This window comes from Megalops cyprinoides, chromosome 22 (genome assembly GCF_013368585.1).
Source record: "Megalops cyprinoides isolate fMegCyp1 chromosome 22, fMegCyp1.pri, whole genome shotgun sequence".
NCBI lineage: Eukaryota > Metazoa > Chordata > Actinopteri > Elopiformes > Megalopidae > Megalops > Megalops cyprinoides.
The window spans coordinates 8,911,083-8,937,445 of record NC_050604.1 but is presented as its reverse complement, the minus strand read 5'-3'; the positions used below and the strand labels follow the sequence as shown (position 1 = coordinate 8,937,445).

Sequence of the window (26,363 nt, the reverse complement as noted above, 5' to 3'; positions counted from 1 at the left end):
TTATCCTGAGCGACTTCCAGCACTAGAGAATAAATATTTGTCAGGGAAGGAATTTAACACTGTAGAGTATGTAACTCAGAATACTTACTTTACCTTGTATAATATTGCACATTGCATACCACAGTGGTTAACGCAACTAGGACATGCGTGCGAAACACACTCCGTACCATAAACAAACACATCCTGCTTCTGATATTACTGACTGACATCAGCCACAATGCTGACGTCCCCAAACATGTGGAGCATGATGGTCTCAGTGATACTTTGCTCTGTGGCACTGTGTCCGACGTCCATCTTGTCTCCACTCTTAAGTGTGAAACATCTTTTGGGACAGGAGAAAGGCTGGCGTGTGCTGCAGTGGTGGCCTTTCTCACTCCCAGTCCTTCTCATGCTCCCTGCCTGTTTTTATAACAAAGGCTCTGATCTGTGTCTCTCTCAGCACTGCCATTTGACCCCCACGCCAGCCAAAGTTAGCCACAATTTATCTCCCTTATCTTAGAAGTGGCTTTTACAGAAAGGGAAGCATGGTAACGGCTAACAACTTTGACTTAACATCATGCAATCACGAGTCCAGTTTATATGTCTAGAAACTATGTTGTCTACACATTGACAAATATAACATTTCGAGCCTGGTCTGTGTATGTATATATGTATATACGTATGTGTGTGTGTGTGTGTGTGTGTGTGTGTGCATATATGTGAGTGTGTGTGTATGTATTTGTGTGTGTATATGCACAATAGCGTATCTGTGTGTATGCATTCACACATGTGTATGTGTATGTTTTGGTGTGTGCAAGCTTGTGCATGTGCACATGTGTGTGTATGAATTTGTGTGTGTGTGTGTGTGCATGTGTGTTCTGAGTTCTGATGTTCATTTTTAGCAAGCTCTCCATAAGCAGGCCTCCGTTCCCCCATTCTCTCAGCTTGTGTATAGGTATCAGTCTAAAGTGGGCACCGCACAGGTTCACTGACCTTTACGTCATCTGGATGAGCTGATGGATCACACAGGATGTTTAGAGTAGCTAGCCTGTCCACACAGCTTAAAGAAGAACAGATCTGTGCAGTGCCTGCTCCGAACTGATCCCGTTTTGCCTCCTTCTCCATGTGGCTGAAGTACTGGCCTAGTAACCAAGAGGTTGCAGGTTTGAACGCCAGGGAGGACCCTTCAGCAACGTGTTTGAACTCCATTCTCTTAGGAAAATGACAAGCTGTGTAAACAGACAATATGTAATTAGAATAAGTGACCTCAGTATTTAAGTTGTACTGTAAGCAAACGAATCCAAGAGAAACCCTTTTCTACCTTGAGTGAGAAGTGACAAGGCAGCAGCCTCTTGAATACAGCACAGGATCACAAGCGGAAACACAAATTGAACAGAGACTACGGTTTTGTTTACAGTTTTAGTAAAATCCATCCTTGATGTCAGATGATCAATACACATGTACATTAAAAGATACACAAGCCGTTAAAAAGATATGCATTGACTATTGGATCATAGTTACAGGACTGTGTGGTGCATTCTCTCTCTCTCTCTCTTTCCCTCATGCACTTTATTATTATGTTACCATTCAGTCTAGCCCACCAGCGGGAGAAAGGTCATTGCACTCATGTGAAGAACACAAAATATCCAGCCTTCCCTAGGGTGCCATCGATGCCTAGAACCGCGAACACACAGTACGGTATCATCCCCAGTTCAGCCCAGACAAAATTCGTTCAGGGTTCATTATGAGTAATTTTGAGATTCAGTGTGTACATGCTGAAATAGTATATTGGCTTAACTGCATCTATCATTTGTGGCACCATGCTTATAGGCAGAAAGCCAGTATGTTAGGCATGCCATGGCCTTATGAAAATTACTGCAGGTAAGCTATGCTGGGAAGATACATTTGTTGTATTAATAGATAGTTATTAATAAATAGAGGTTAGTTTTCCAAATGTAATCCATTATTTATGTCTATTACAGCCCACTGAACTACCAATCAGGGGCAACACAGTTGTGGTCTGCCATTTAGGGTTCCACCCAGCTTTAAATCTTGATGGTAGAGGAAGGAGTTCTACCATGCTAGTAAATCTACTATCATCATGCCTAACGAACAACAGTGATCAGTCGGATTCGCGAGCTATGAGCCAAGCTGGCCAGAAGAACTGACGACAACTAATGAAAATGGAATATTCGTAAACATAAAGTTCCAGCAAGAACAAGCAAGAAAACCGCAGAGGCAGAGTGAGTCACTCTCACATGATTTATGAACAGCTCCATGCTGCGTAGCGAGGAGTAAGCATTGTTAAGGATGTTTTCCGTAAAGGTTAACACAGCAGCTCCAGCCTGACTCGTCTGGACTCCGTCCCAACCTACTATTGTATGTGAAGCTGGCCCACATACTGTTGGTCTGGGTCGATTTGTTGTGGAAACGTCTCTAGATTGCCTCAGGTGTGGCTGACCTAGAGTTAAGGCAAGCCAATGGAATTGCAGCTGTCTGAGTACAAGCTTGAGTACTGTCATCTATCCAACAGTTCAGTTGTGTCAGACAAAGAGATTTTGGTTTGGTATGCTACATTCTTTGTGGATTGTAGAACAATACCCTTCAAGGCTTCATCTCTGGACATCTTAACACATCAAAGTGTCACAAGATACAACAGCCAAAGAACAAACACCAGGTGATAGTTTAGGCCCCCACCCCTACTAGAACCAGGCCTGCCATGGCCTATGATGACTGAAAGAACCATAAAAAGGTTTAGATATTTTACTGGGCTCAATCAACACTATAGGTAAAATTCCCCAGTCAAATGTGGGGTTGTTGGGATCTGAGATTTGGGATACACAGAAATAAACAACAATAGTTTAATTCGGAAGACATTAGCTTTGTGTCTGATCACGATGTGTGCTCTCTTGAGGCAGAAGCCACTCTGCTCCAGCATATTAAGACAGTGTAGCAAACGGTATCCTAGCAAACTAAAAAGTGGCAGTTAGTTGAGTACCCTAAGGAAACTCAGTACAGCCAAAGTGGTTGCTACATTTATATCATGAATCACCAATTGACTGGAATAGACTGCTTATTGTCAGGTTCAAAAACTAATGTATTTATACAAAGTGATTCGTTCGTCGAGGGATCGCCCTGCTCAGAGCCGGGGAACGGGAGATGGCAAGATAGCCTATTCGTGTATAAGGACAAAGAGCTAATGCAAGACGCAACAGAAACGTCAACTTCGGGAAACTGGAACAGAAGGATCTGGAAGGGAGAAGCGCTAAAATGTTGATGGGAGCGCACAAGAGAAGTCTAAATATTTACTTGCCTACCGACAAAAGTCCACCTAATTAGACCTACTAAGCTTACCTCAATCAAAACCACTTAAGACGATACACACACAATAATGACACTTACAAATAAAAAGAATTACATGTAGCTGGTGGAGAATGTTGTGTTTTTTTTTTCCATTAGAGTAATAAATATGGTATGTTTCATTCGTTTTCTTGTCTAAACGCAGTGCGAGCGTAGCCCTTTTAAGAGCTGTTTTGACTCTACACGTGCTTGCCTTGAAAGGACCGAGCTGCAAAAAACAGAGCTCGGATCCTTTTGACCGAGAGTAACCCTGCCTCTTCAAGCGGTTGCACTATAAAAGCTTTGAGGAAAAAAACGGCCCCCTTACAGATCGAGCGACGTCGAGCAGTGTGGACAGTAACGACCGGAGAGAAAGTGAAGAAACGGTTCATTTTTTTATCCTTCGCTTTATCAAAGGAATACGTATTTATGTTCAAAGAGAGATCATTTGGAGATTTCGCGAAAAGGTAACTGTCCCTGCGTATTTCTTCTTTACTTGCTTTGTTAAGTTGCGTGTGATATTTTAGCTGGAAAATGTAAGAAAATGCAAACTTTACGATTCATTGAAAATTAGGGGATGACACGGACTGGTTGTTTTGATAATCTGTAAGCATTTTGTTTTGTCGATAAAAACATGTAACTAGCTAAAACAGAGGAAATAAATGATGCTGTTTTAGTCCGTGAGCTCCTTTTCCCAAGTTTTATACAGCAATTTGATTATTACATCTGAGGACGCTGTTGGATTCTTTTACTAACAAGACATGTCTAAATGATAGCAATTTATGCATGCTTACTTTTTTCGTATATCGAATAAAGAGTGCAGACTAATTTTGTGACAGGAAGTGCCTCTGTCTGAATTGGTAAGCGCAGCATCTGCCGTGCATTGTACTGAGACTGCACTGAATGACCGATAGTAACCCTGCTTCCCGAAACAATGAGACATGTCTTTGAGCTTCAAGTTAAGGGAGAAATCCCGAATTTTAATATCGATAACCATTTCTTCAAACTGAAAAATGTCATTTCAAGCAAATTGTACGTTTTATTTGAAATTTGCAGTGTTGTTGTTATTTGGTGTGAGTTTGTTGTTGTAAACAAGCGCTGAGAGGGCAGTTTGTATGTAGAGGCACAAGCGCTTTGACCGTGTCCTTGTTAATGAAAATAAATCCGAAACTGGAAACTGCGACTCTTGACAACCCCTTAAATTAATGAAAAAAATTGCAATAAGATAATTTCTTTTCATTAAAATAAAGATGCATATTGAGATACACTGAATATCGACGAGCATTGCACCATTGGTTTGAGCTCGAAGATCTCTTGTTTACATCAAACCCAGACTGTAATATAATGGATTTTTACAGTTTGAATACCGTGAGAGAGACCAGCATAGCGATGCTGGCAAGGCACGTGAGCTGAAATAAACAACAAAATTGAATAAAGAAAAAATGTAATACGTTCACCACTAGGGGCAATAGTGTGTTTTTCTAGTTTACGGAGCATTGGGTTCATTGATGGCACGGGCTGAAAATGAAGCGCTGCGCACAGCTATTTTTTTCTCTTTGCACAAACCCCGCAGTGCTTTCTAAAATCAGTGTCGTTACACTAAGATTGACCCCCTGAAACAGCTCCATAAACCTGCATTACTTAGCTCTCTTTCTGTTCTACCTGATACTCTGGCTGATTTTCATCATCGCGTTTTTATACAAATGACAAAGGTGACAGTCTTAAAGATAAAAAGAAAAACGTCAATGAGTGTGAAGGTAACGAGGTTCTGAGGAAATTCGTCGTTTAATGTGATATTTTAAAGACGTGGCGATACCTGAAGTCGTTAAAAGCGTGTATCTTGGCCCCACGAAGCACAGTGTTGCTCCGAACTGCTAAAAACTGATGAAATTTAATCCGTGTACAACCTTCGACTAATACGAAAAATGAAGTCGCTCGCTTATTAGGTTTAGTTTCGACTTAATAAAAAACAAAATCCAATGTCTTTCTTTGCGTTATAAACCTTAAATGAGTTTAATTCAAATTACAATTTATATGTTGGCTTCAAAGCGTGGACCTGCAGCCGTTATGAAAACTATCAGATTTACCTGAGGTGTTTATTCTTCATCACGTGGCTGATCTAAAAGTTAACAGGCGGCTGTCTGCACTTGTTATGCTAAATTAATGTCAAAGGAGCTGTTTTTACTAAAACCATCTGCCATTTAACCGATCCGTTGTGATTACAAATGATGTATTTAACCAACTGTGATAGAATCATGCTTATCATAAATATCAACACCTACAGAACATTGAAGTGAATACATTGATTGTAACTTCTTAAAGCCATAGTCAACTTAAGTGCAATAAAGAAATTATATCCTGGGTATTAAAATCAGATGGAAAAAAAAATACACATATTAGGTTGAAAACTGTCTTGGTTCAAAATGAGCAAGAATTTTTCATTAGCAAATGTACCAACCTATGTAAAATGAAAGCTTCTATTATGTTCCTGCAGCTCCACAGCTCTCGTACAGAGCAGAGAACAAAAGCATTCAAATTTATGAATAAGGTGCACAGAAATCTCACAGATGCCCCTTCACAACATCTACTCACATTGCAAGACTTCAAATTGATCAATATTTCACCTCAGTTAAAAGTAGTTATGACTTTTTTTATTTGTCCGTTTGTTTTGTAAAGGCGATTCATTTGGCTTTCCTGGGTGTTTGCCACCACCTGTTTACAAAGGTAACCAAACACAAACCGTGGAAGCTGTGTAGGTGGTACCCCTGAACGTGCCAGTGGCCTGATGAATATTTGCGGATCTAAGTCCCTGTGTGTTTTTTGTGCAACAGCGTGCCTCTGCCGGTTCGGGACCTGGGGGCATGGGCCACGGCCCACATAAAATGTGGGGGCACGCTGAGGCGGCCTCGTCAGTTTGAGATAGGCAGGCGCACTTTGCCCGGGAGCCTCAGAGTGCCGGTGCGCATCTTTCCCTTGGTCCAACCGTGCCGTGTCTTTGCAGCTGAGAGCCGGAGTGCGCTGGGGGAGCAGTCCGCAGGCAAGATGTCCGTCTCAACCCAGCTGGGATTGCTCCTGTGGAAGAACTTCACCTACAGAAGGAGACAAACAGTACGTCCCCGCTGCCTCTTTCGCCATAAGGCCGTTGGGTTGTGCATTCTCACCCTGTAGAGACGGTGCAGAGGGTAAATGGTTAATGGATGCTGAAATTTAGTGGAACACGCAGTCTGAGTTGATGGAGACTCCTGTCTCAGTGTAAACACTTGCAGAGCAGGGGGAAATAAATGCAGAAAGGTTGGGGTTTGGGGTTAAATTCAGAATTTTCTTTTTTTTGTCATTTATGTGACAGCACACCATTTTTAGAAGAGTGCATTTGGTTAGAGAATTTCATTGATCTTGATTTGGTACGTAAAACATAGTATTTTCACTAGCAGTGAATCATTTGAGTTCCAATCAGAGGGTTTTGTTTTATCTAACTGGGGGTATGAATTTAAGACTAACTAGTTGTGGAAGTACCTGAAGAGCACTAGCAGTCCATATATATGTTCAAAGGTGCTGGCTGCACATGGCATTCCGCTCTGAAATCACTATCTATTGTAATATTATATATTAATCTGTCCCAATTTGCATTCTGAGCACATGTTAAGTAAAGAACGTTTGGGTACATGTTCAGAATCAGAATAGGATTTCTAGGCTCCACCCACACACAGTCACACACACACAGAAACACATGCCAAGGGGAGGACGTTTGGGGCACAGCAGCTGTTGGGGGGACAAGGGGAGCAGATGTATGGGGCGGCTGGGTCGGTCTGGGGATTAGAGGGGGGGGCGGAGGGGGCAGCTGATAAGCGCGTTAGTGAATGGAAGAGCCCCTCCTCTACACCCCCACCCCATGAAACGGATGATGACGAGCCGCTTCTGTTACCCCCTATTGTTAAGGCGAGGGCTAATTGTTGATCTCATTGCTTAGTATCTGTTGTCACAGGCTGTTAGAAGTCTCTTCATCCCATCACCTGTGTTTGTCTGTGTACACAAATGGTGCTGACATCGTAAGCATAGAACACTGTCAGACTTACAACAATGGAAAACCTGACAAGCACAGCACAACCACGCCGATGTGTGTCTCTCTCTCTCTCTCCCTTTTCTTTCTCTCCCCTCCTTTCTCCATCTCTTCTTTAATATCTGTCCACCTCTCACCCTTTCTTTTTTCCTTTCTCTTCCTCTATCTCTCCTCTTTTCTCCCTTTCTCTCCCTCTCTCTTCTTTTCTACCTCATTCCTATTCATTCTCTCTCCCTCCCTTTTTCTCTCTCTATCTCTCCTCCTTTCTTTCACTCCCCCTGTCTCATGAATCTATCTGGTAAGGCAATCACATTGCTTCCCACTGCCTTCATTTCCAGACAACTCTCAGCAGGTTATATTGGGCTGTGCTGACTGTGCACTGTACTGATCACCATGTGTGGTGGAAAGAATGCACTGTTTTGCTGTTGGCTTCGTGGCCCTAGTTATTACCTCTGTAACCTATGATGGATTAATATTCCTAATGCAGAAGTTTGATGAAACAATTGCATTGTTTCTGTAGAACACTGAGGCTTCAGGTTGAAGAAGGGCAGTGCACTGATTGGCTTGAGAGCTCTCCAGGTCAAAAGTCCAGGAACCCCCTCACACTTTGTGGCACTTGAATAATGAGCTTTTAGGGTGCAATTTCATCTTAAATGTTGACCTGCCTTCTCACCTCCCCTGTTTTTTGTTTGTGCATTGTAGCTCCAGCTACTGATCGAGATAGTATGGCCCCTCTTCATCTTCTTCATCTTGATATCCGTGAGGCTGCATTACCCTCCCTACGAGCAACATGAATGTAAGTAACCTTGCGCCAGTCTGCAACGTGCACTGTTATAACAGCAGCTGAGCCTATTCATACTGGCGGCCATATTGGAGTGAGAACAAGGCTTGGGTGGCAAGCTTTTTGAGTTTGCTGGCTAGCTGCACTGCTGTGTTGGCTACAGCCAGCTGGAGATTCTGAGGAAGAAAACAAGATGCCCTTTCACAGGATTTCCTGTCAGAAAATGTGTAGTGGGAGTAGGTTGTAGAATTTCAAAAAAGGGATATAGGCTCTCACTTTGAGGTACTTTGAGCTGATCGGTCAAGCTAGCCGTTGGAATTGCAGACGAGAACCAAGCCTCGTTGTCATTTCAGAACGGCAGCCCAGTGAATAAGGCCATCGGTGTTAGTGCGGAACATTCCACACGTCACAGATCTCCGACCGCATGAGTCACGGGTCACAAGACACGGTGCAAGGCGGTCATTTTCCGCCACAACCACAATTGTCTGTTGGGCCTTTGTGTCGTTCTGAAAGTGAACATAGAGACAGATCTTTCAGATGGACACACAGGGCAACACATGAAATATTATGCTATGTCAGTTATTCTCAGAGACAATTGGCTGCATCTGAAATGTTCCACTGAGACAGTCGTAGGCAGCGCACAGTGTGTATTCAGTATAACACAGCAGCGACCGAGAACAGAATGAAAAGATAACCTTTGTCCCATACCCGGTGAGTCCATTTAGATTTATTTAGAAGTTTCTAAGGAAGGATCCAGATATGCCCCAACATTGAACTTCTTCTCAAGTGCAGTCAGCGGATGTCATTTAAGCAGTCTAGTTTTTATGGGAAGTTTATGACCCCCTAATCGAATTTCTCTCAAGAGAGGTTAGAACAGCCTAGATAGCAGACATCTGTTATCTGCAAACATGCAGTGGAAAGCATGTTGATTCTGTGTGCCACTAGGTCTACGCAATCTCTGAAAGGGCAAGTCAAAATGAGTTTACCAATATCTCATAATTATCTAGCGGATACAAGGTATTATTAAATTTCTTAATTGCCTAGTCCTCTTGACACCCAATACAAATAAATTGAATGAATGCTTCTCGGTTTTGTTTTTCACTTGTGACCAGAACTATGGGTCAAAGCAATGTCACAATACTCCAAACAAGGCCATGGGTCTCCCTTTTGAAATTAGTTTTTAAAATATTTTTCATTTAGCTAATGACCTGCCCCAAAGATCCTTGGTAACATGAGGTGTGGAATGACGCTTATTTATGTCTCCCAGTCCAAGGTCATTTCGTCAGCGTTCGGGTCTTAAAACAGCCCACAGCGATGTTCATTATTTGTTTTGCTGAGCTGATGAGGTTAGGTCTCATTCGTGGAAATCTCAAGGACAAAACGCAAAAACCAGGGGATAAAGAACTCTGTAGTTGAAAACCGTTGAAAGTAAATGCTATTGTTCGTCATTGCTTAAAAAAAGTTCAATTCAGCTGAAAATATTTCAGTTTTGTTTTCTTTCATTTGGGTTCTGACTGCCAACTCTCACTGATCAAAATGTGAGTTTTATGGGTGTTTAAATTTATGATGTCTTACTGCCCCCGATCTCATGGTTAAACTTCGCAAGATTTTAATGGTTCATGTCATCCCAGGCAGAGTCTTCTCAAAGCCTATGAATTTACGAAAGAAGCTTTGCTCCTACAAGTTATAACTGTTCCTACAGTGGCTTATATGTCCAGTGATAAATTTGTTTGGTTGGGTTACTGATTGGTTTCCTTAAATATCCTGCCATTCTTTTGACTGGAGAGAAAATGTTTATAACTGTTCAGAATTAGTGAATGTGGCTTACAATGAAGCCCAGTGACTTTCTTTTCCCCCTGTAAGAGATCAGGTTATGTCAAGCTTGAAATGATGTCTTTTTTATATGGCATTTAAGATTCCCCCCTCCTGTTTTTGAGGAGGCATCGTGTAGTAGCATTTTGTAATTTGTTCCTCTTCAGAGCCTGAAAGGAAAAGTGAATGCAGCCAATTGTTTTCCAGTTCTGCTTAAAAATACCTTGTTTTTGGAGTGGGGTCAGAGATAGCTTGGGTGTGAGTCACGTAGCACGTGAATCTCCCTCGAATTCCTTCCATAAACAAGATGGCGGCTTGCATTTCTCAAGCTCCAAACTTCTAGTACATGCTCAGTTTTGTTGAGTCATAACTACATTAAGGTGCCCTGCAAAAGAAAGGAAAGGCTATTTCTCATAAAGCTAAATTTAAGAACTTTACAGACAGAAGAAAGGCAAAAAACTATGAATAAGTGCCTTATATTTGCTGACTGTAAAAGCTGGACAGTTAAATTAGTTTTGTTTTAAAGAGCACACCAGTGCACACCGGACTTACAGAAGTAAATCCCGCTAATCCCAGGTCCAGGTGTTTATCTTATCAGTCTTTGTTTGCCTTAGCAGTGTGCCAGTTGGCAGTCTTAAGGTTGCCCGATAGCGGACCCCGCGTTGTTTGACTCCTCACACAAACGGGCTGCAAGTTTTTTCAGAGGGACTGTGGGGGCTAAGGTCGGGTGGCCCGGTGAGCCAATCGCTCTGCAGATAAGGTCTGCCAGGTTAGAGGGCACCATCACGTCGGTCATCTTGCTCTGGTAGCCTGTTGATAAGACAATCTCTGAGCCCAGGCCTGCTGTCTATTCATGCTCTGCGCAGGTGAACCACTCATAAGATGTGCCCCGGCATTGCAGCTCAGCCTTTTTCCGGCCAATTCTGTTGGACAAATCCATTGGCTGATGAAGTAACTGACAAAACAGCTTAAATTAATCATAGCCACATCAGTTTCAACTCCTGCAGGCTTACTGTGGAGACAGCTCAGCAGTCAGAGAGCAGAAGCATATTGCCATTTACTGTTGTTTGTATTGTCAATATTTTTTCACCTGTCTTTGTCCATTTGGTCTGCTTTTAGCTTGTGCCCTTTTGCATGTATGTGTTCTTACTCACAATGTATTCATGAGTCAGAAAAAAGGAAAAAAGTAACAAAAATACTCCTGATGAAACTGCAGAAAATATCCCCTCTCCATTTCTGGCATTGAGGCAGGTCACAGAGGATACAGTGATGTGGTGGTGTTTAACTGCCCTTCATTCACCCCCCAGGTCACTTCCCTAACAAGGCCATGCCCTCGGCGGGGACACTGCCCTGGGTCCAGGGCATCATCTGCAACGCCAACAACCCCTGCTTCCGCTACCCGACCCCCGGGGAGTCCCCTGGAGTGGTGGGCAACTTCAACGACTCCATGTGAGTATGCAGCCCGCGCTCCGCTGGTGCACCTGAGACCGTGCTCTGAAAGCAAGATTCTGTGGTAAAATCCAAAAAGCATAGGCATAGACATAGCCTAAAGTGACATATACATAGATAAAACATGCAGTTAATTGTCATTTTCAGGTTTTTTTTTGCCCACCTGCATGCCATATTGACCATGTATTTTCACCTCCTCTGCAAATCTGTACAGAATCTCCCGCCTGTTCACCGACGCCAAGAAGATTCTGTTGTACAGCCAGAACGACAAGAGCTTCGAGGGCTTCAAGGGCCTGGTCCGGGCCCTGAGGAACATGCAGCAGCGTACGGCAGGTAGGAGCACTCGCACTCTCCCCTGCTGCGAAGCCAGGCAGGGGGGCTAACCGTCACCTACAGAAATGGCCGCTGACCTTCATTAGGTCTGCAACCAGACCCCAGGGTGGCATGCCAATTACCAACAGGAATCCGGGGCGTGACCTCAGGTTCGTCTCTGGCTAACAGGCTATGGGCATTATGGCCTGTGTGTTTTTGCGTAGCCATTTGTGAACCCCTCAAAATCCCCATTCACTGTTTAGGAAATGGGGGCATTAACAAAGCTGTGGTGTTTACTGTAGCTCATTTAACAGAAGTAAATGGAAAGAGGTCTTCAAAAAGCGTTATATCGAGGTGACTGGATATCAGGTTCGTGGCTGTTTACAGCCGCTGGTCATTAATCACCCCCGAGCACTCTGCTTTAGTGTCCCAGCCGCGGAGTAATCCGAGCAGACATAACATCGAAGGGTTATGCGAGAGGGAAAGTAGGGTGTCCCTGAGCCACCGCGAGGAATGAGAGCGAGAGTGAGAGCGGGCGAAAAGCAGAGAGCAGGGCAAGGGGGAGTCGCGGCACCCCGCCCCCCTCTGCCCCCCCCCCCCCCCCCAGCCACGCCCAGTGGCTTCTGCCAGGTCTGCTCCGGGCCTAACCTCGACCCCCCGGCCGGGACCGGTGCCATAACTGACAGGAAGGCATCCCGACACCCACGCCCTTCATAACAGGATGCAGATTCTTAACTGCCACTGTAATTTGTTTTAGTCTGCTACGTGCAGGGGGCGCCCCTGCCGAGCTGTCCGTAACCTCTCCCCTCCCTGCCCCTCTGGCGTGACTCCGCACTCACCCCAAACAGTGAGGCCCCCAGACACGGGGATCGATCTGGCCCACCGTGCTGGTTGTGTTTTTTGGCTGGCGCCTGTGGGGCCGCCGGTTGGCACAGGTGCCTTGAGGACGTATCACTAGTGCGTCAAAAACACACGCTGTTCTGCAAAAAAACAAATCATAGCAGGGTAAGTGTCTGGCTTGACATCGTGGGCACTTCTCCCAGGACTATTGATCGAAAGGCATTCTGGGTAGACGCAACCCTGTTGCTGCTTTCTGTCTCACTGTGTTGGCCTACTTTTTAACCTTCATTTTTTTAGGTTAAAAGTCTATCCTTGCTGGCCATTCACAATCACTTTCTTTGGCCGAACCTTATCCCCCCATCGGCAGCTCAGGAACAGGGAAACCGTTTGTATACACGTTTGTTTTAAGCCTCTTGGAAAGGAACAGCGAGTTCCCATCTGGAGGAGATCAGCGATACCGCTGCCCTCTGCTACCGTTCTCTCCGAGGAGCACTGGGAGTGGAACTCTCAAGGGAGGGAAGATGGTCCTGTTTCCTCTCAGCTGAAGATGGTTGAAGATTTCGCCGAGTTCCGGCAAACGTGTGTTGGCTGAAAATGGTGAGGTGCTTCACCTCCTGGTTCGGCTCTGCAAGAGATTTAATTTTACAATATATGCCGGAAGTCCCCAAGCTCCCCAAAGACAAAGACCACCTCGCTTGGATCAGGAGAAAGGCTGTTCATTGTGTCCTGCTGTTGAGTTTGAAAATACAAATGAGTTGAACCTGAGAAAAAGGCCACGATGATGTGCAATAAAGTGAGAAGAAATTGTCCTGTATGTGTAAAATAGATGCACATTTACTCTTTATTGTACGGTTCATAATATCTTCATTGTTGGCACACTACTGCCAAACTCAAGCACTTGTTTTTTGAGTATCTTGACTCCCATTTGCTTTCAGTGGAAGTTAACTACAACTAGTAAACCGCAGTACACTACATGACCTAAACAGGTCATGTGCTTTTTTGAATAAAGTAGGGTAGCTCTGAAAAAGTATGCTCTTCTTTGAGTGAATCATGATCCGGTTGATCAATGACACAAAGTAAGCACTTATTGCTTACTCCTTTTTTCAGTCAGCTCAAATTTTCCTATGTACCAAGCTGAATTTGTCTCTTAGCTTTTATATATGGGAAGTGTGTGTGGAGAAAGCATCTGCTTTGGCAGATCTGGCCCATTGGAAGTTGACATGCTGTCATGGGCTGACCTGTCACAATTTTTTTTGGTTGAATGTTGACTGTTTTGTGTTGTAACACCAGCATCAGCGATGTGCCTAGTAATCAGTAGTAAAGCTCATTAATCACGGTTTCCGTAAAGTGGATAATATAACTCTGGCTACCTGAGAGCCAAAACATTGGTCCATATCGGACTCGTTTGCATCGTAAAACATTGCCGCACCAGATAAGCTTCCCTGGATTGTCTGCCATTCCATAATGCCTAGAGGCATTATTTCTGCATTAGAAAATTTTAATTGCGTCTGATTGGATGTTTGAAAGCGGTATTGATCTCCAACCTTCAGTGGATGCCTTCTTGAAAAATTCAGTAAGACCAAGATCAAAAGTCAAAGTATGTTCGACCATTAAGTGAAAACTGACATTTCCAATGAGCACATATTGGATAAGTCCATAAATCAAAATGATTTTCAGTGTATATCAGAATATATCTATTATATATGCACATATAATTATTATTGTGTCTTTGATTTATGATTTTATGAATATATCGTAGAGAATGTTGAAAGCACATAATTTAAAATGTATGCTGTTATATATGGAAAATGTAACTGCCACATTTGTAATGCATAACACATTTTTAATGTATTTATAATGTATTTTTAACACATATCTAGAAATATTTAGAAATATTATTATGCCATTTATTTCTTTAATAATATGGGTAACAGCTGTAGAATATGTTGTAAGTCATGGAAGAGATGTGCATGTTAGTGCAATCATGTTCAGCAAGAAATGGAGCAAGGTTGTCATTACAACACAGTAGATCCATGTAGCACAGAGGCAATTGGCTCTATTCTTATTAATAGAAATGGTACGTTTTTTCACTAACATTAAGTGTTGCATAACTATGACACAGTTTCACTGGCGCGTCTCCATTCTTGTTCTTAGGGAAGAAGGCTAATGGCTCCCTCCCTCCCTCTCATTAACTGGTCAGCTAAGTGGCCGGGGCTTCAGCATTTTAGGTTGTTGCAACTTCTTGGGTATAATGATTAACTGTAGGTAGCTGGGTGCAGAGTAGTTCTTCCTCTGGAAGAAGAGTCCAATTGCATAAAGACCATTTTAGCTCATTTTCCTGTCTGTGATACATTGCATAATGTCTGAATTTTACTCTCTGAAGTGGCTTGAGGAGTAGGGAGAAGCCTCGGTGTGTGAGAAGCGGGTCTCTTTGCTAGATGCACTGCAGCGCTATGAGGTTTTATAGATCATCATGCTTTGGTGCTGACCAGCTTTAGCACCGGAGGCACCCTGGGGCTTCGCTCGTGCCAATTAGTAATTGATTATTGGAAAACGCAGAGAGCGAATGGAATCGATTATCCAGCGAGGCATCTTAGCCATGATTTTACATTAAATCGCTCAGGTTCAGAATACTTTTTTTAACACACAGCGCTTCAAACGTGCCCCTATTTTGGAATCTCCCTGTCAGCTGCCACTGTTTGTGTATTGAAAAAGAAAAAGAAGAATGCGGAAAAAGTACAGTAAACACACATGGTTTTAGCAACTCTTAAATTAACACCATGAAGAAAACAATAGTGTGATATTTCTCAACCTCTTTTTGTATTTATTCATCTGTTTATTGATTGACCAAAACCTGATGCTAAACTGGAGATCGTAGCTCATTAAAGGTAGTGCTTTTGGGAGTGCATATCCTCGGAGAGGATGGCCTTCAGAAGTACGCCCAGACAGGCGCCTTCTCCCTCCCAGCCCCTTGACCTCCTTTCTCAGAAATCTCCTTTGATATCCCACGGGGCGGGGTGGGGGGGTGGGGGGGTTATGCTTCAGGAATCCGGCATCTCCTGTTTATTGTCCCTTTCCCGCGCGGGCTGGGCATCGGCCAGACACATTTCCAGCATTTGTTCTCCGTCGACTGTGGGGTCATTGAGTTTTCCCAGTGTCAGCTGGGGCATGAACCGGGTTACGCGGGTCCAAGAGGCTGGGAAGGGCTCAGGCAGACGCCCCCGCGGGTGGCCCTCTTGCGGCGTTTCGGCCGGGCTGCGGAAATGCCGCCGCGACATGTCGCCGAAAATCGAGAGAAAGCGTTCTTGGGTGCTCTTGGCTGGCAGAAGCGCACGACTCATTACAGTGCATTAGATGTCCCCAATCGCATTGCTGCGGGCCTCAGGGAGCCATTTAATGCCCTGGCCCGGGTCCCTCGGCTCCTCAAATGCCTGCCTGTCCTCCCTTGAGCCGAGCAGCAGCAAATTATTTCTGCTCCGTGTTGCTGCGGGAGAAGTTGGTGGCGTGCCACAGTGTTTGATAACAGGCAAGCGTTTGCGCGGCGTTACTGTAACGCTGCGGCTTTCCAAACCAACACACCGAAAAGCGTTATTGTCAGTCTTCTCCTCGGGGAGGGGGTAGCAGAAGAGCTAGCTGATTTTCATTTCAGCGTTTGGCTTGCCAGGGAATTCCTCCCTGATGTAGGCTAAAGGGGAACAACCTACAGTAACCCCCAGCTGAGCAGAGAGAGGGCCTCAGACTGATTTTCATGCGGAGGTGGTGGTTCTGGAATGTTCTGACACAGCACGGAACAAAGAGCTCCCTGAAGCCGCCGGCTGGCAATGTTGCCCACTTCCCCTGAATCCAGCCACTCCCTTTAGGCTTTCCTTATCCAGTTAAAACAGGCCTTCTCACTCAAAGATATGATCAATGTAAACCCCTGCCACCAATTATATTACTGCAGAGCCAAACCTCCTGAATGTAACCCATACCCTGTAACCTATACAAGATGGGACAAAGCTGTTGTGCACTTGGACTGTTGTTCATAAACCTTTGATAAAGTTTTGAATTGGTGGTCTGTTAGAATGAGGTGTACCTTCTACAGTTGGAACTTTAATTTGCAACTTTTCATTTGCATCATGTGTTATTCAAGTTATCTGCTGCATGAGATTCTTGTGCTTAATTTCCTTAGAGAATATAGCCTCTTCTCCCGCGAGCCGCTTGCTGGTGACGTCCTCTCCCCCGCGTGCTAAAGAGCCTGTGTAATTATTCTCCTCAGGTTTCAAGCTGAAGGACTTCCTCCGCGACAATGAGACCCTGTCGTCGTTCCTGGAGCGCAATGCCTCGCTCTCACAGCACGCCGTCCGGGAGATCGTGGAGGCCGACGTGAACCTGGAAAAGGTGAGGGGAGAGCACCAGTATTCCTCCTTCTGCCTACCCCCCCCACCCCACCCCCACCCCACGCTGCATTCTTCTGCTCACTCTCAAAAAAGCCCGCGGCCCTCTCTTTTGTGGTTTAACATATGTGGAGAGAGGCAGCATCAATGACATTTCTGGGTCGGAGGGAATGGATCTATCGTGAAATACCTTGGGTCCGTTACGCCCGTGGCTCAGCACTTGCCTGAAATAAATCCCTGCCCGGTAGAAACACTGGCTAACTCTGTGATTTGCTGCCAATGGTCATGTGACCGGCCCCCCTCCCCGGCAGCCCCCCGCACCCCCCTCCCCCCCCTCATGTGAGCACGTGCAGGGGAGGTTGGAGCCACGTTTCGCATCTATTAAGCAGTCTGAGGGAATGCTTACTATCCATCATCTCCTTCCCTTGTCCTTTCCCGTAAAAGACCAGTTTAGGAGCAGCATCGAAGAATCACCTTCATTCTCTGCAGTGCCTTTGAAGGTTCCCCTGAGACATTACCCATGATAATGTTTTTATGCGATTGAAATTCCAGGGTTTCTCCCTTTTCGCTTGTGAAAAAAGGGAGCAGTGGAATGGCATATTTTGTAATGACCTCCCACTGGATATTTTGTGCGATTGCAAATTGCATCAGTCTAAACGAATTAGCTTTTCATAGCGTTAACGGTTCAGGGCCCTCCCTGTTTACTGAAGAGGAGCAGGCCCTTATCTTTGGGAAGGCTGGGGTGGGTCCGCCCCTTCCTCTCCGCACACGGCGGTGTGCACGTGCGACTCATCCCGAAACATCGTGTTCCTGAAGGGTGAACGCTGCGAGGCAGCTGCCGAGGAGGTGGCCAGTTAGGGGTGGGGGCGGGTCGAGGGTCCCGAGGGTGCAGACAAGTCCTTCAGTTATCTGTCCTCCTCATTTACTGGCAACCGCAAAGAACATAATAATGATGTCACAATGGAGGATTATCTGATGCTGTCATCTGGGACAATCCGGAACATTCCGCAGTGTTCGTACACTGCTGCCGGAGCTGAGCTCAAACTGAGCCCGCTCTCTGACCAAAGCTTTAACCCCACATTCACAAACCAGAAGGTCTGTTGAAAACAACTGATAACCACATAATTTGAGCCCCTTTTGTGCCATTCCTGAGCTGTGAATCAGTGCGTAATCAAGTTTCTGTTACAAGCGGCCTCAAATGTCAGTGAGCCAAACCCCTTTTCTGTAACACTTCTGCCCCGTAACTGTCATTGTCCGTTTTCCCAGGTGTTGATCAAAGGATTCGGCGTTCATCTGAGGGACATGTGCAACACCACCTTGCTGGAAGACTTTGTGACAATCTCAGACAGGAGCGTCATGCTGCTCACCCAGGACATCCTCTGCACCTCCTCCACGCCGTGGCTCAACCAGGCCGAGAGTCACTTCCTGTCCAACCTGGACTTCCTGAAACCCATACGGGTGAGCGCAGCCAGTCCGTCCCCGTGAAACATTACAGTGCCACTTTCAGGGATTTTATCATTTACGTCATCTCTGGAAAACTGCACTTCGAAACGTTCACAGTGCACCCCCCTGCTCTTACTGAACGAGAGGAAGTGGCTGAAAATTTTATTCGTGCTTTTTGATGCTATTTTAGGTTTTGTGATTTTTTTTCTGGAAAGCCACCAAATATGTCCCCAGGAAATTCTAGTCTTGCGACACATCATCCTGATATTTGTGATTAATAGTTTTATCAGTACAAAAAGCTTTACACAGAAAACGTACAAGGAAAGATCCTCCCATGCCCCACACCAACAACCTGCACCTTCCAAACCCAACCAGCTGACTGTTATCTACAGTACATTGTATAGTACATACATATGTATACAGTTCATTGATGGAAGGACTAAAGCACAAACTAAAAGAAAAGAAAACCAACAATGAAAAATCAAGAAGTACGGTAATTGGACTACTCTATAATCATTGCAGACACCTTGGTATGGGCCTCCTGCCCAGCTCAAGCTGTTCACACTCTTAGTTCAAATTTATGCTGGGGAAAAACCAAGGCTGAATCAATGCATGTTCAATGCATGTTCATTAAGGAGGAACTTTTCTGTCATAAATATCCCACAGTGTAAGCCAATGGGCTTTTGCTATAGGATTCTTGGTAATCCTGCAGGAAAACTGGAAAGGCTTTTTTAGAGAGGCTGTTCGGTAGGAGAATAAATCTAGGTAGATTAAAGAATTCGTTTGCAGTTTGCTAAAAAAACAAACAAACGGATAAATAAAGCTCAACTACTGTACCTGGCTAGCAGGCCAGTGAAACACCAGCGATTGGTGTTAACTCATGCGTATTCCCCCATATAAAGTGTACGTGCTTGCGTCTGTATACCAACAGGGACCTTGAGAGAGTGCGCAATATTGCACACGCTGACCCCCCGCTAATCGGCAAACGGTACACAGAAGGCAAACTAAAACAAACGCAACTCGGAATCCCTGGAAACGCAATCGCGGCATCATTCTGGGAACACATTACCAGAGAGGACAGACGCTGGCTGCGCAATCTAATTCAGCGAGGACGCATATAGCAGCCTTTAAACTTCGAACACGTCACAATGCCAGATGCTTCCAGCTTCATTGTCCATGTGTTTACCGCAATTCTATTAGATGTTTCTAGAACACAATCAGAGGATCTGTGTCCACTCAGGGTGAGGGTGCCTCAGGGCCACGGAATTTTGGCCCTGAGGCACCTTTTTTTCAACGTTTCCCCCGATAAAGAGCATATCGAAGTTTACATAAATAACAACGCTAAATGCCAGGACGCGGTTAATAATGAGATCAGTGGTGGCGAATGCATATTATCATGTTTGCAAGAATAATCTGAGGAGGCTGTCCAAGCCCTTTCTCATGTTGATGTGTTCTGTTCCCTCGGTGGAGGACAGGCACATTGTGGTGAATGCCTCCCTTGTTTCTAATAAGTTACAGAGTTCATGGAGACCATTGGGGGGGGGGGGCAGCAATGAGACTTTTATTCGGTTGCGTCAGTTGTCTGAATGTAGCCCTTTTCCTCAATCGCATGTGGTTGGATGTTTATTTGTTTGCTAGATGACAAAGGGCTCACTGAACAGTTTCACCAAAGACCCAGAACTAAAGTGAACTATTACCCGCGATGTCAAAATTATAAGATCAAGAGGGCGTGATTGCTGACTGGGTAATTATTTTCAGTTTTTTTTTTTTGCAGTTTTGCACTGCCTGGAACACCCTCACTCAGAATTCACATACTCGCATAGATGCCAGTATTGTGTGTAGAATATTCTAGTGTAGCAAACAGTCGGTTGATGGAGATACTGCTTAGCAAACATAAGCATAAGGAAAATAAATTAAACAAATAAAATGCCTTCCTTGGTACTCTTGAGCTGTTCTCAGAACTCCAAACTATAGGCCCTCTCTGACATTATTTACATAAATGCCCGACATTGATAGCTGCCTCAGTTTTCAATGTACGGCATTGAAAGGCCAACCATCATAAAAGTTTCAAATTTTGATTTGGGAGCCTTGTGAAGAGTAGCCGATACGCCTCAAACACCCTCTCAAACTGACCTCTCCCCTCCCCTTTCTTGTCCCTGCAGAAGGACGTGAAGTCGGACCCCAAGTATGTCCAGGAGGTGTCCGTCGCCACAGACCGTCTCCTGGAGAGTCTGGGATCCCTGGCGGTGGAGGTACGCATGCCCGGATTCAGACGTCAGACATTGCCCTCAGAGCACTGGATCCCCAGTCTCGTATTCCTTTTATTTCTATCACGTACCCCTTCTGAGACCCCAGACTCCCCTGCCAGCACAGAGGGCTCCAGACGCCACACTGGCACATCATTACTGTCCACTGTGAAGCCTGTCTGTGTGCTGACAGCTTTGGAGGCTGATTTTGCACTTACTTAAGGAAACAGGAGTAGCTCTAAAACTTTGACAGTGTCTTATGAAAAATACAATTAAAGGGCAATGAGCTAATGAATGAAGTACTAAATAAAATCCCTGAGACAGCCCAAGCACTCCTATCCCTCTTTGGGAACCAGTACTCTAGAAGGAGCTCCAGTGTTGGCCAAAAGCCTGAGTCTGGAGTTATATGTTACCTTTGTGTTCTCTGAAGTAGGATATCTGTATCAGTGGTTACTATATTTTCCTGTTCTCAGTGGTTTCCTGTTTTCTTTTTTTGTCCTTTAAGGCCTCTTCCGTAGTTTCAAAGTAACGATGAGACCCTTTGGTGTTCTTCTTTGGTCTCCCAACTGTTGCTCCATTCTCTCTGTCTGCACGCTGTGTCCTGTTTTGTGTGAGTGGATGTTGTCACCTGACGGGGGGCTGTTAGACAGCGGCCCTTATCAGAGGGCGCACTGTCTGGCATTCCTACAATTGGGGGGGGGGGTTAATCATTTGTGGCCAACAAAAGTACAGAGTGACACTCTGTAGCAGATAATGAGGGCTCAGCAGCTGGCGGGGGGTGAACCAAGGGTGCGACGCAGAGCCACCGGTGTAGCGTGGGACGCGAGGAGGGGTCGCGACTGCTGTGACGAACAGCTGCTTTGCCCTCGAGCTCGATCTGTTTGTCCCCTTTTAATAGGCCGGGATAAAAAGTCCAGCTTCTCCGCATAGCTGCCATGTCCCCACACGTCACGTGTCCCCGCTTATGGGAGCGCAGCCGACTGCGGTGTAACTGTAGCCCGGCAGGAGGACGGCGGCGTCACGGCGACGCGTGTCCGTACAGTGGCCGTACAGTGCCGGGGGCCGCATTTCAGGAGCTGGACCCTGCCGCGGGACTCCCAGCTCCCAGTGTCAGGGCTGGGAGACGTACAGCCCGGCCCAGCTGAATAAGCAGAATAGTTTAGTGTGAGGCAGCGAGCCATCAGCGCTTTTTTCTATTTTTTTTTTTTTTTTTGGCAGGAGGGATAGGTGGGGGCGGGGGTGGTCGTTGGTGGTCATTTCTGCTGATCCATTTACCATACGTTATGGATGTACGAGAATGCCCAAAGCCAAAAAAAAACACGCGTTTTTATTGCTTTTCTTAAGGACAAGATACAAACTGGTAAACAGTTAAAAAGAAAATTCTGTGCTTAAAATGCCTTTAAAGAAAGAAGTAACAGATAGCCCCTCCTCGGCCCCCCTCTCCCTGGGAGCTCTCTTTGTTCCCTGCTAGAGAACTTACAGCGTGGCTGAACTACAGTAACCTCTGCGGGCCCGCGGGGGGGAAGGCACTCGAGGTCGTTCCCCGCGTCTCAGATTACTCAGCCTGTTAACGAAGAGCTCCCTAAGGCTCGTGTGGCTGGCAGAGTGGCTGCAGGTTCCACGCTGTCTGGGGCAGAGCCCCCGCGCCTGTTCGCGTGCTGGCACGGTGGTCACCTGCGGCTTGGTCGCGGTTCTAAATTCTAAGCACTAAATTCAGCTCTGATTACATTGATATTTGGGGGGAAGAGGGGGTGGGATTCTAAGTTCTAAATTTGGTTTTTAACACATTAATATTTGGGGGGAAGAGGGGGTGGGTTGAGTGTGAGACTCTGAGGGGCTAAGGGTGTAATTGGGGAATGTGAAAGAAGTGGCAGGGAAGTGCTCTCCATTTTTCTCTATGTTTTGAGGTGAGCACCCCCTCCCTGCCCCAGTCTCTGTGGTGCCGCATCAGACGCCAGCCAGAGCATGTGACTAGCCCCTCGGCGATGTGGCCACCGTTGCCTGTCCGCTTTGGCTTTATCTGTTCGCCACATTGGCGGAAAGGAAAAACCAAAATAAAAAACAGGAAATGTCCCACCTGGCGCCCTTCCACCACTCGACACACAGTGGCGGAGAAGCGCGTGTACAGAGTTTATGCAAAACGGACCTGACGGCACTCTCGAAAACATCCCCACTACTCGAGAAAAGGAATCTTGTTTAAAATGAACAAGGGACATACCGTGCCTGGAAGAAGGATGCTGTACTATGATTGGTGTTGGGGTTGCGTGTGTTGGGAGGGGGGTCATCGCTTGGAGATTGGCCAGATTGCACTACTTTCCCCGTGTCTGGAAGTGACCGACAGTAACTCTCCCTGCAGCTGCTGTTCCTCCTTTGTTCTCCACTCGTGATGGAGGGATAATGGCCCTCAGCTGGGGGGGGTCACTGCAGGGCAGGTGGCACAGAGCCCTGGTTTTCATAACCCCTCTTTCACACCTCTCAAAGCGCAGGATTACCTACATATTACAGAATGTGCTTTCTGTTTGAACTCCGTTTCGTGTGTTTTAAAGACTTTGCATTCCGACTTTGTATCACGAGTTACAGCGAAATCTATGAGTTTGCGTTCCTCACTCTCATTGGTTGTTATTGAGGTGAAGTTACTCTCAGTCTGACCAACATCCTTTGCTCTCCTGAGTGTGTATGACTATATGCCATGATCTTAAATAAAAGCTTTTGTATTTTTTGTATTTTTGAATTAGGAATGTATGAAAACCTTGGAGAGTCAGTTTTCAAAAATTCCTTTTATTGTCGGAATAACACAATCGGCACACAGTTCCTTGTACACAATGGCGTTTATTAGAATCAATATTTCCATGGTAGTGATAGATGTCTACATAAATGCCTATTTCAGATAACTCCCCAAACCAGATATTCAGAATGCTTTGCATCACATACACCCTGTGGCGGTAACAGTAGTAGTAACATGTCTAATTGCGACAGACATGAAGATCCTTCTCATTTCATCACCTTTGCTTTATACTGTGCCTCCAGCTAGCCAAGCCTCAAACACAGTAACCTGGCCCCAATCACACCTGTCTTATAAAAACCTTGAAAACCTGAAACATGTTTATTGCGGTGCTTCAAGAAGATGACTAGAGTGCTGTGTAAAATGTGTGAAGGCATGTGGCGCCCTTACATGTTGTTGCCTGAAGTTTAACACCGCCCCCCTCCTCCCCTGCAGCTGAAGTAAGAAGCACATTCTGTTCTCACCTATGCCCTCCTCCACCCCCTCACCCCCACAGCTGGCCAGCATGAAGAGCTGGCGGGACATGCGCAACGAGGTCCTCTACCTGACGGCCAACGCCACCGGCTCCCCCAGCCTCATGTACCAGGCCGTCTCACGCATCGTCTGCGGGCACCCCGAGGGCGGTGGCCTCAAGATCAAGTCCCTCAACTGGTACGAGGACAACAACTACAAGGCCCTGTTCGGCAACCACAACAGCAGCGAGGACGAGCCCGTGTCCGTCTACGACAACTCCTCCAGTGAGTCTCTCCGTCGGGGGCCCTCACCGAAACACATTGCAGGACAGGCCAAGTTACTACACCCGTGGGCCAAGTTACTATATGAATTGGCCAAATTCTTAAAAGACTGTGTGTTTTTCTGTATTTTTAATATACATTTGTAAAGAGGGTATAAAGAGAGGTACAGAAACACAGCATATTGCTTTGGTATGTGTATGTTTAGAACCAAGCTGTAAGAAAAATTCAAGTGCCGTTATTGTAAAGCTAAAAAAAAAATGTCAGCACAGTTGGAAACAATTCGCCGAGAGACGCAAACGTTGTACTAACACCTCGGGTCTCGGGACTGCCCCCTCCCCAGCTCCGTACTGTAACAACATGATGAAGAGTCTGGAGTCCAGCCCCATCTCGCGAATGATCTGGCGGGCCCTGAAGCCTCTTCTGATGGGCAAGATCCTCTACACCCCCGACACGCCCGCCACGCAGAGGATCATCAAGGAGGTGAGAGATCGTCCCCCCCCCAGCATGTGTGCAAAAGGCCGACGACTTACAGTAACCCCCCATTGAGCGGAGACTGGCTTAATGAGGGGGTGATGGTTCTGGAATGTTCTGCCACAGTGAGGAACAAAGCGCTCCCACAAGATATAGGCAACGCTGCCTGCTCAGCTCCCATGAGGCCCTGCGTGACACATCTAGACAGTGACTGTATAGTACACGTTGTACACTATACATAATACGACACTGTATGTTACAAATTATGCAATACACATTGTGCCACACACATTATACATTCACACAGCCATTCTAATCTGCAGTTCTAGTTGGTTGAAACAGCAGTGCATTCTGAGACCTCGTTCAGAGGACATTGAGAAATGTGTAATGCTTGTGTAACTATGTAAAAGTGCAGACGTTTTATTTCATTGAATGGCAACTTTGAAAAATGCGTTTGTACCATTTGGACATGCATATCCCAAGGGAGAGCTGTTGTGAAATGTTCAGTGTGTAAAAATAGAGTTTAATCCCCATGCATTACCTAGCTCCCACACAGCGGGGGGCTAGCTGCCACTCGGCTCACTGCTGCCAGGGCCGTGGTGGTGGTGGTGGTGGGGGGTTTCAGGCATTAGCCCGGCGTTTTCCGAAGAGCCAGCCTGCTAACGCTGTCTGCTGTCACTCTGCGCCCCAGGTGAACAGGACCTTCCAGGAGCTGGGCGTCCTGAGGGACCTGGGGGGTATGTGGGAGGAGATGAGGCCCAAAGTGTGGAACTTCATGGAGAACGGCGAGGAGATGGACCTGGTTCGGGTAGGTCCGCACCTCCCGCCCGAAAAACCACATGATCAGCTCAGCTCGCATGCTGAGACACCCCCCCACGCTGTTTGTTGTCTCCTGCACCCTCAACAAAGCTCACACTATCCTTACTATTTCACACACGTCCCTTTATGCTGAACGACACTTTATAGTAGGTCAGGTAGATGGCATGCAAGCTCCATCCAGCCCATGATTTGAACCTTTTTCAAAACTTCTGAGACTTTTTAGAGTCAGTTTTCGTAAACCGGCATTCCAGCCCTCTCCATTCCTCTCAGTGTACAAGAGTAGGGGGAGGATATGGTCAAACACCGCCAAACGCGTAACACACAGAAACACCATAGGAATGTCGCTGGACATTCCAAGAAGACGTCTGTGTACAAAACACTCTGTATGCATTTATAAATATTTGCCTGCACAATCGATTAAAAGAGGGCAGGCTGGCATGCTATGAATAAAATACTAAGATGCATTAAGATAATTATGGTCAGTGGAACATTTGAATCATATCAGTCATACAGTGCGTTAAGAAAAAGTAGGGCTCCATTGGAGTGCCCTTGTGCACAAATAGCACTTGCTGTTTGTCAGCAAGCGCGGACAAACAAACAGATATGTCACTATAATCTCTGTTGCTAATTTCAGCGTGTAATCAATTTGTCCATAGCTGTCAATAAGTTATGTGGCAAAGTGTGTCCTCGGGCATGGTTAATTTCAGCGAATCGTTTCTAATGAGCGCAGACAAAGAACTTGTTATTGGGGGCAGTCTTTCTGATCTAGAATGTAAACAAGTTGCTCCAATACATTGAAAGTAAGCATTTCTTTTACTTATTCCTATAGACTGAGAGTAAAGTTGCCCGGCCACATGACGTTACAGCAGCTGACAGCTGGTGTTCTTCGCCACTGTTTGTGTATGACTGGTTTTGTGGATGGC

General features: G+C 45.7%; 1 protein-coding gene across 1 annotated transcript in view; it reads left to right on the top strand.

Moving 5' to 3' along the window:
* The first annotated feature begins 6,212 nt into the window (after positions 1-6,212).
* abca1a (ATP-binding cassette, sub-family A (ABC1), member 1A) overlaps positions 6,213-26,363 on the top strand; it is a 37,839-nt gene continuing 17,688 nt past the window's right edge. Inside the window, exons 1-10 of the mRNA XM_036516735.1 lie at positions 6,213-6,426; positions 8,078-8,171; positions 11,276-11,417; positions 11,632-11,750; positions 16,828-16,949; positions 18,212-18,403; positions 20,551-20,640; positions 23,913-24,153; positions 24,491-24,630; positions 25,313-25,429. Of these exons, the coding sequence (XP_036372628.1) occupies positions 6,361-6,426; positions 8,078-8,171; positions 11,276-11,417; positions 11,632-11,750; positions 16,828-16,949; positions 18,212-18,403; positions 20,551-20,640; positions 23,913-24,153; positions 24,491-24,630; positions 25,313-25,429 (1,323 nt within the window). The 5' untranslated portion in view covers positions 6,213-6,360. The remainder of the gene's footprint in view (positions 6,427-8,077; positions 8,172-11,275; positions 11,418-11,631; positions 11,751-16,827; positions 16,950-18,211; positions 18,404-20,550; positions 20,641-23,912; positions 24,154-24,490; positions 24,631-25,312; positions 25,430-26,363) is intronic.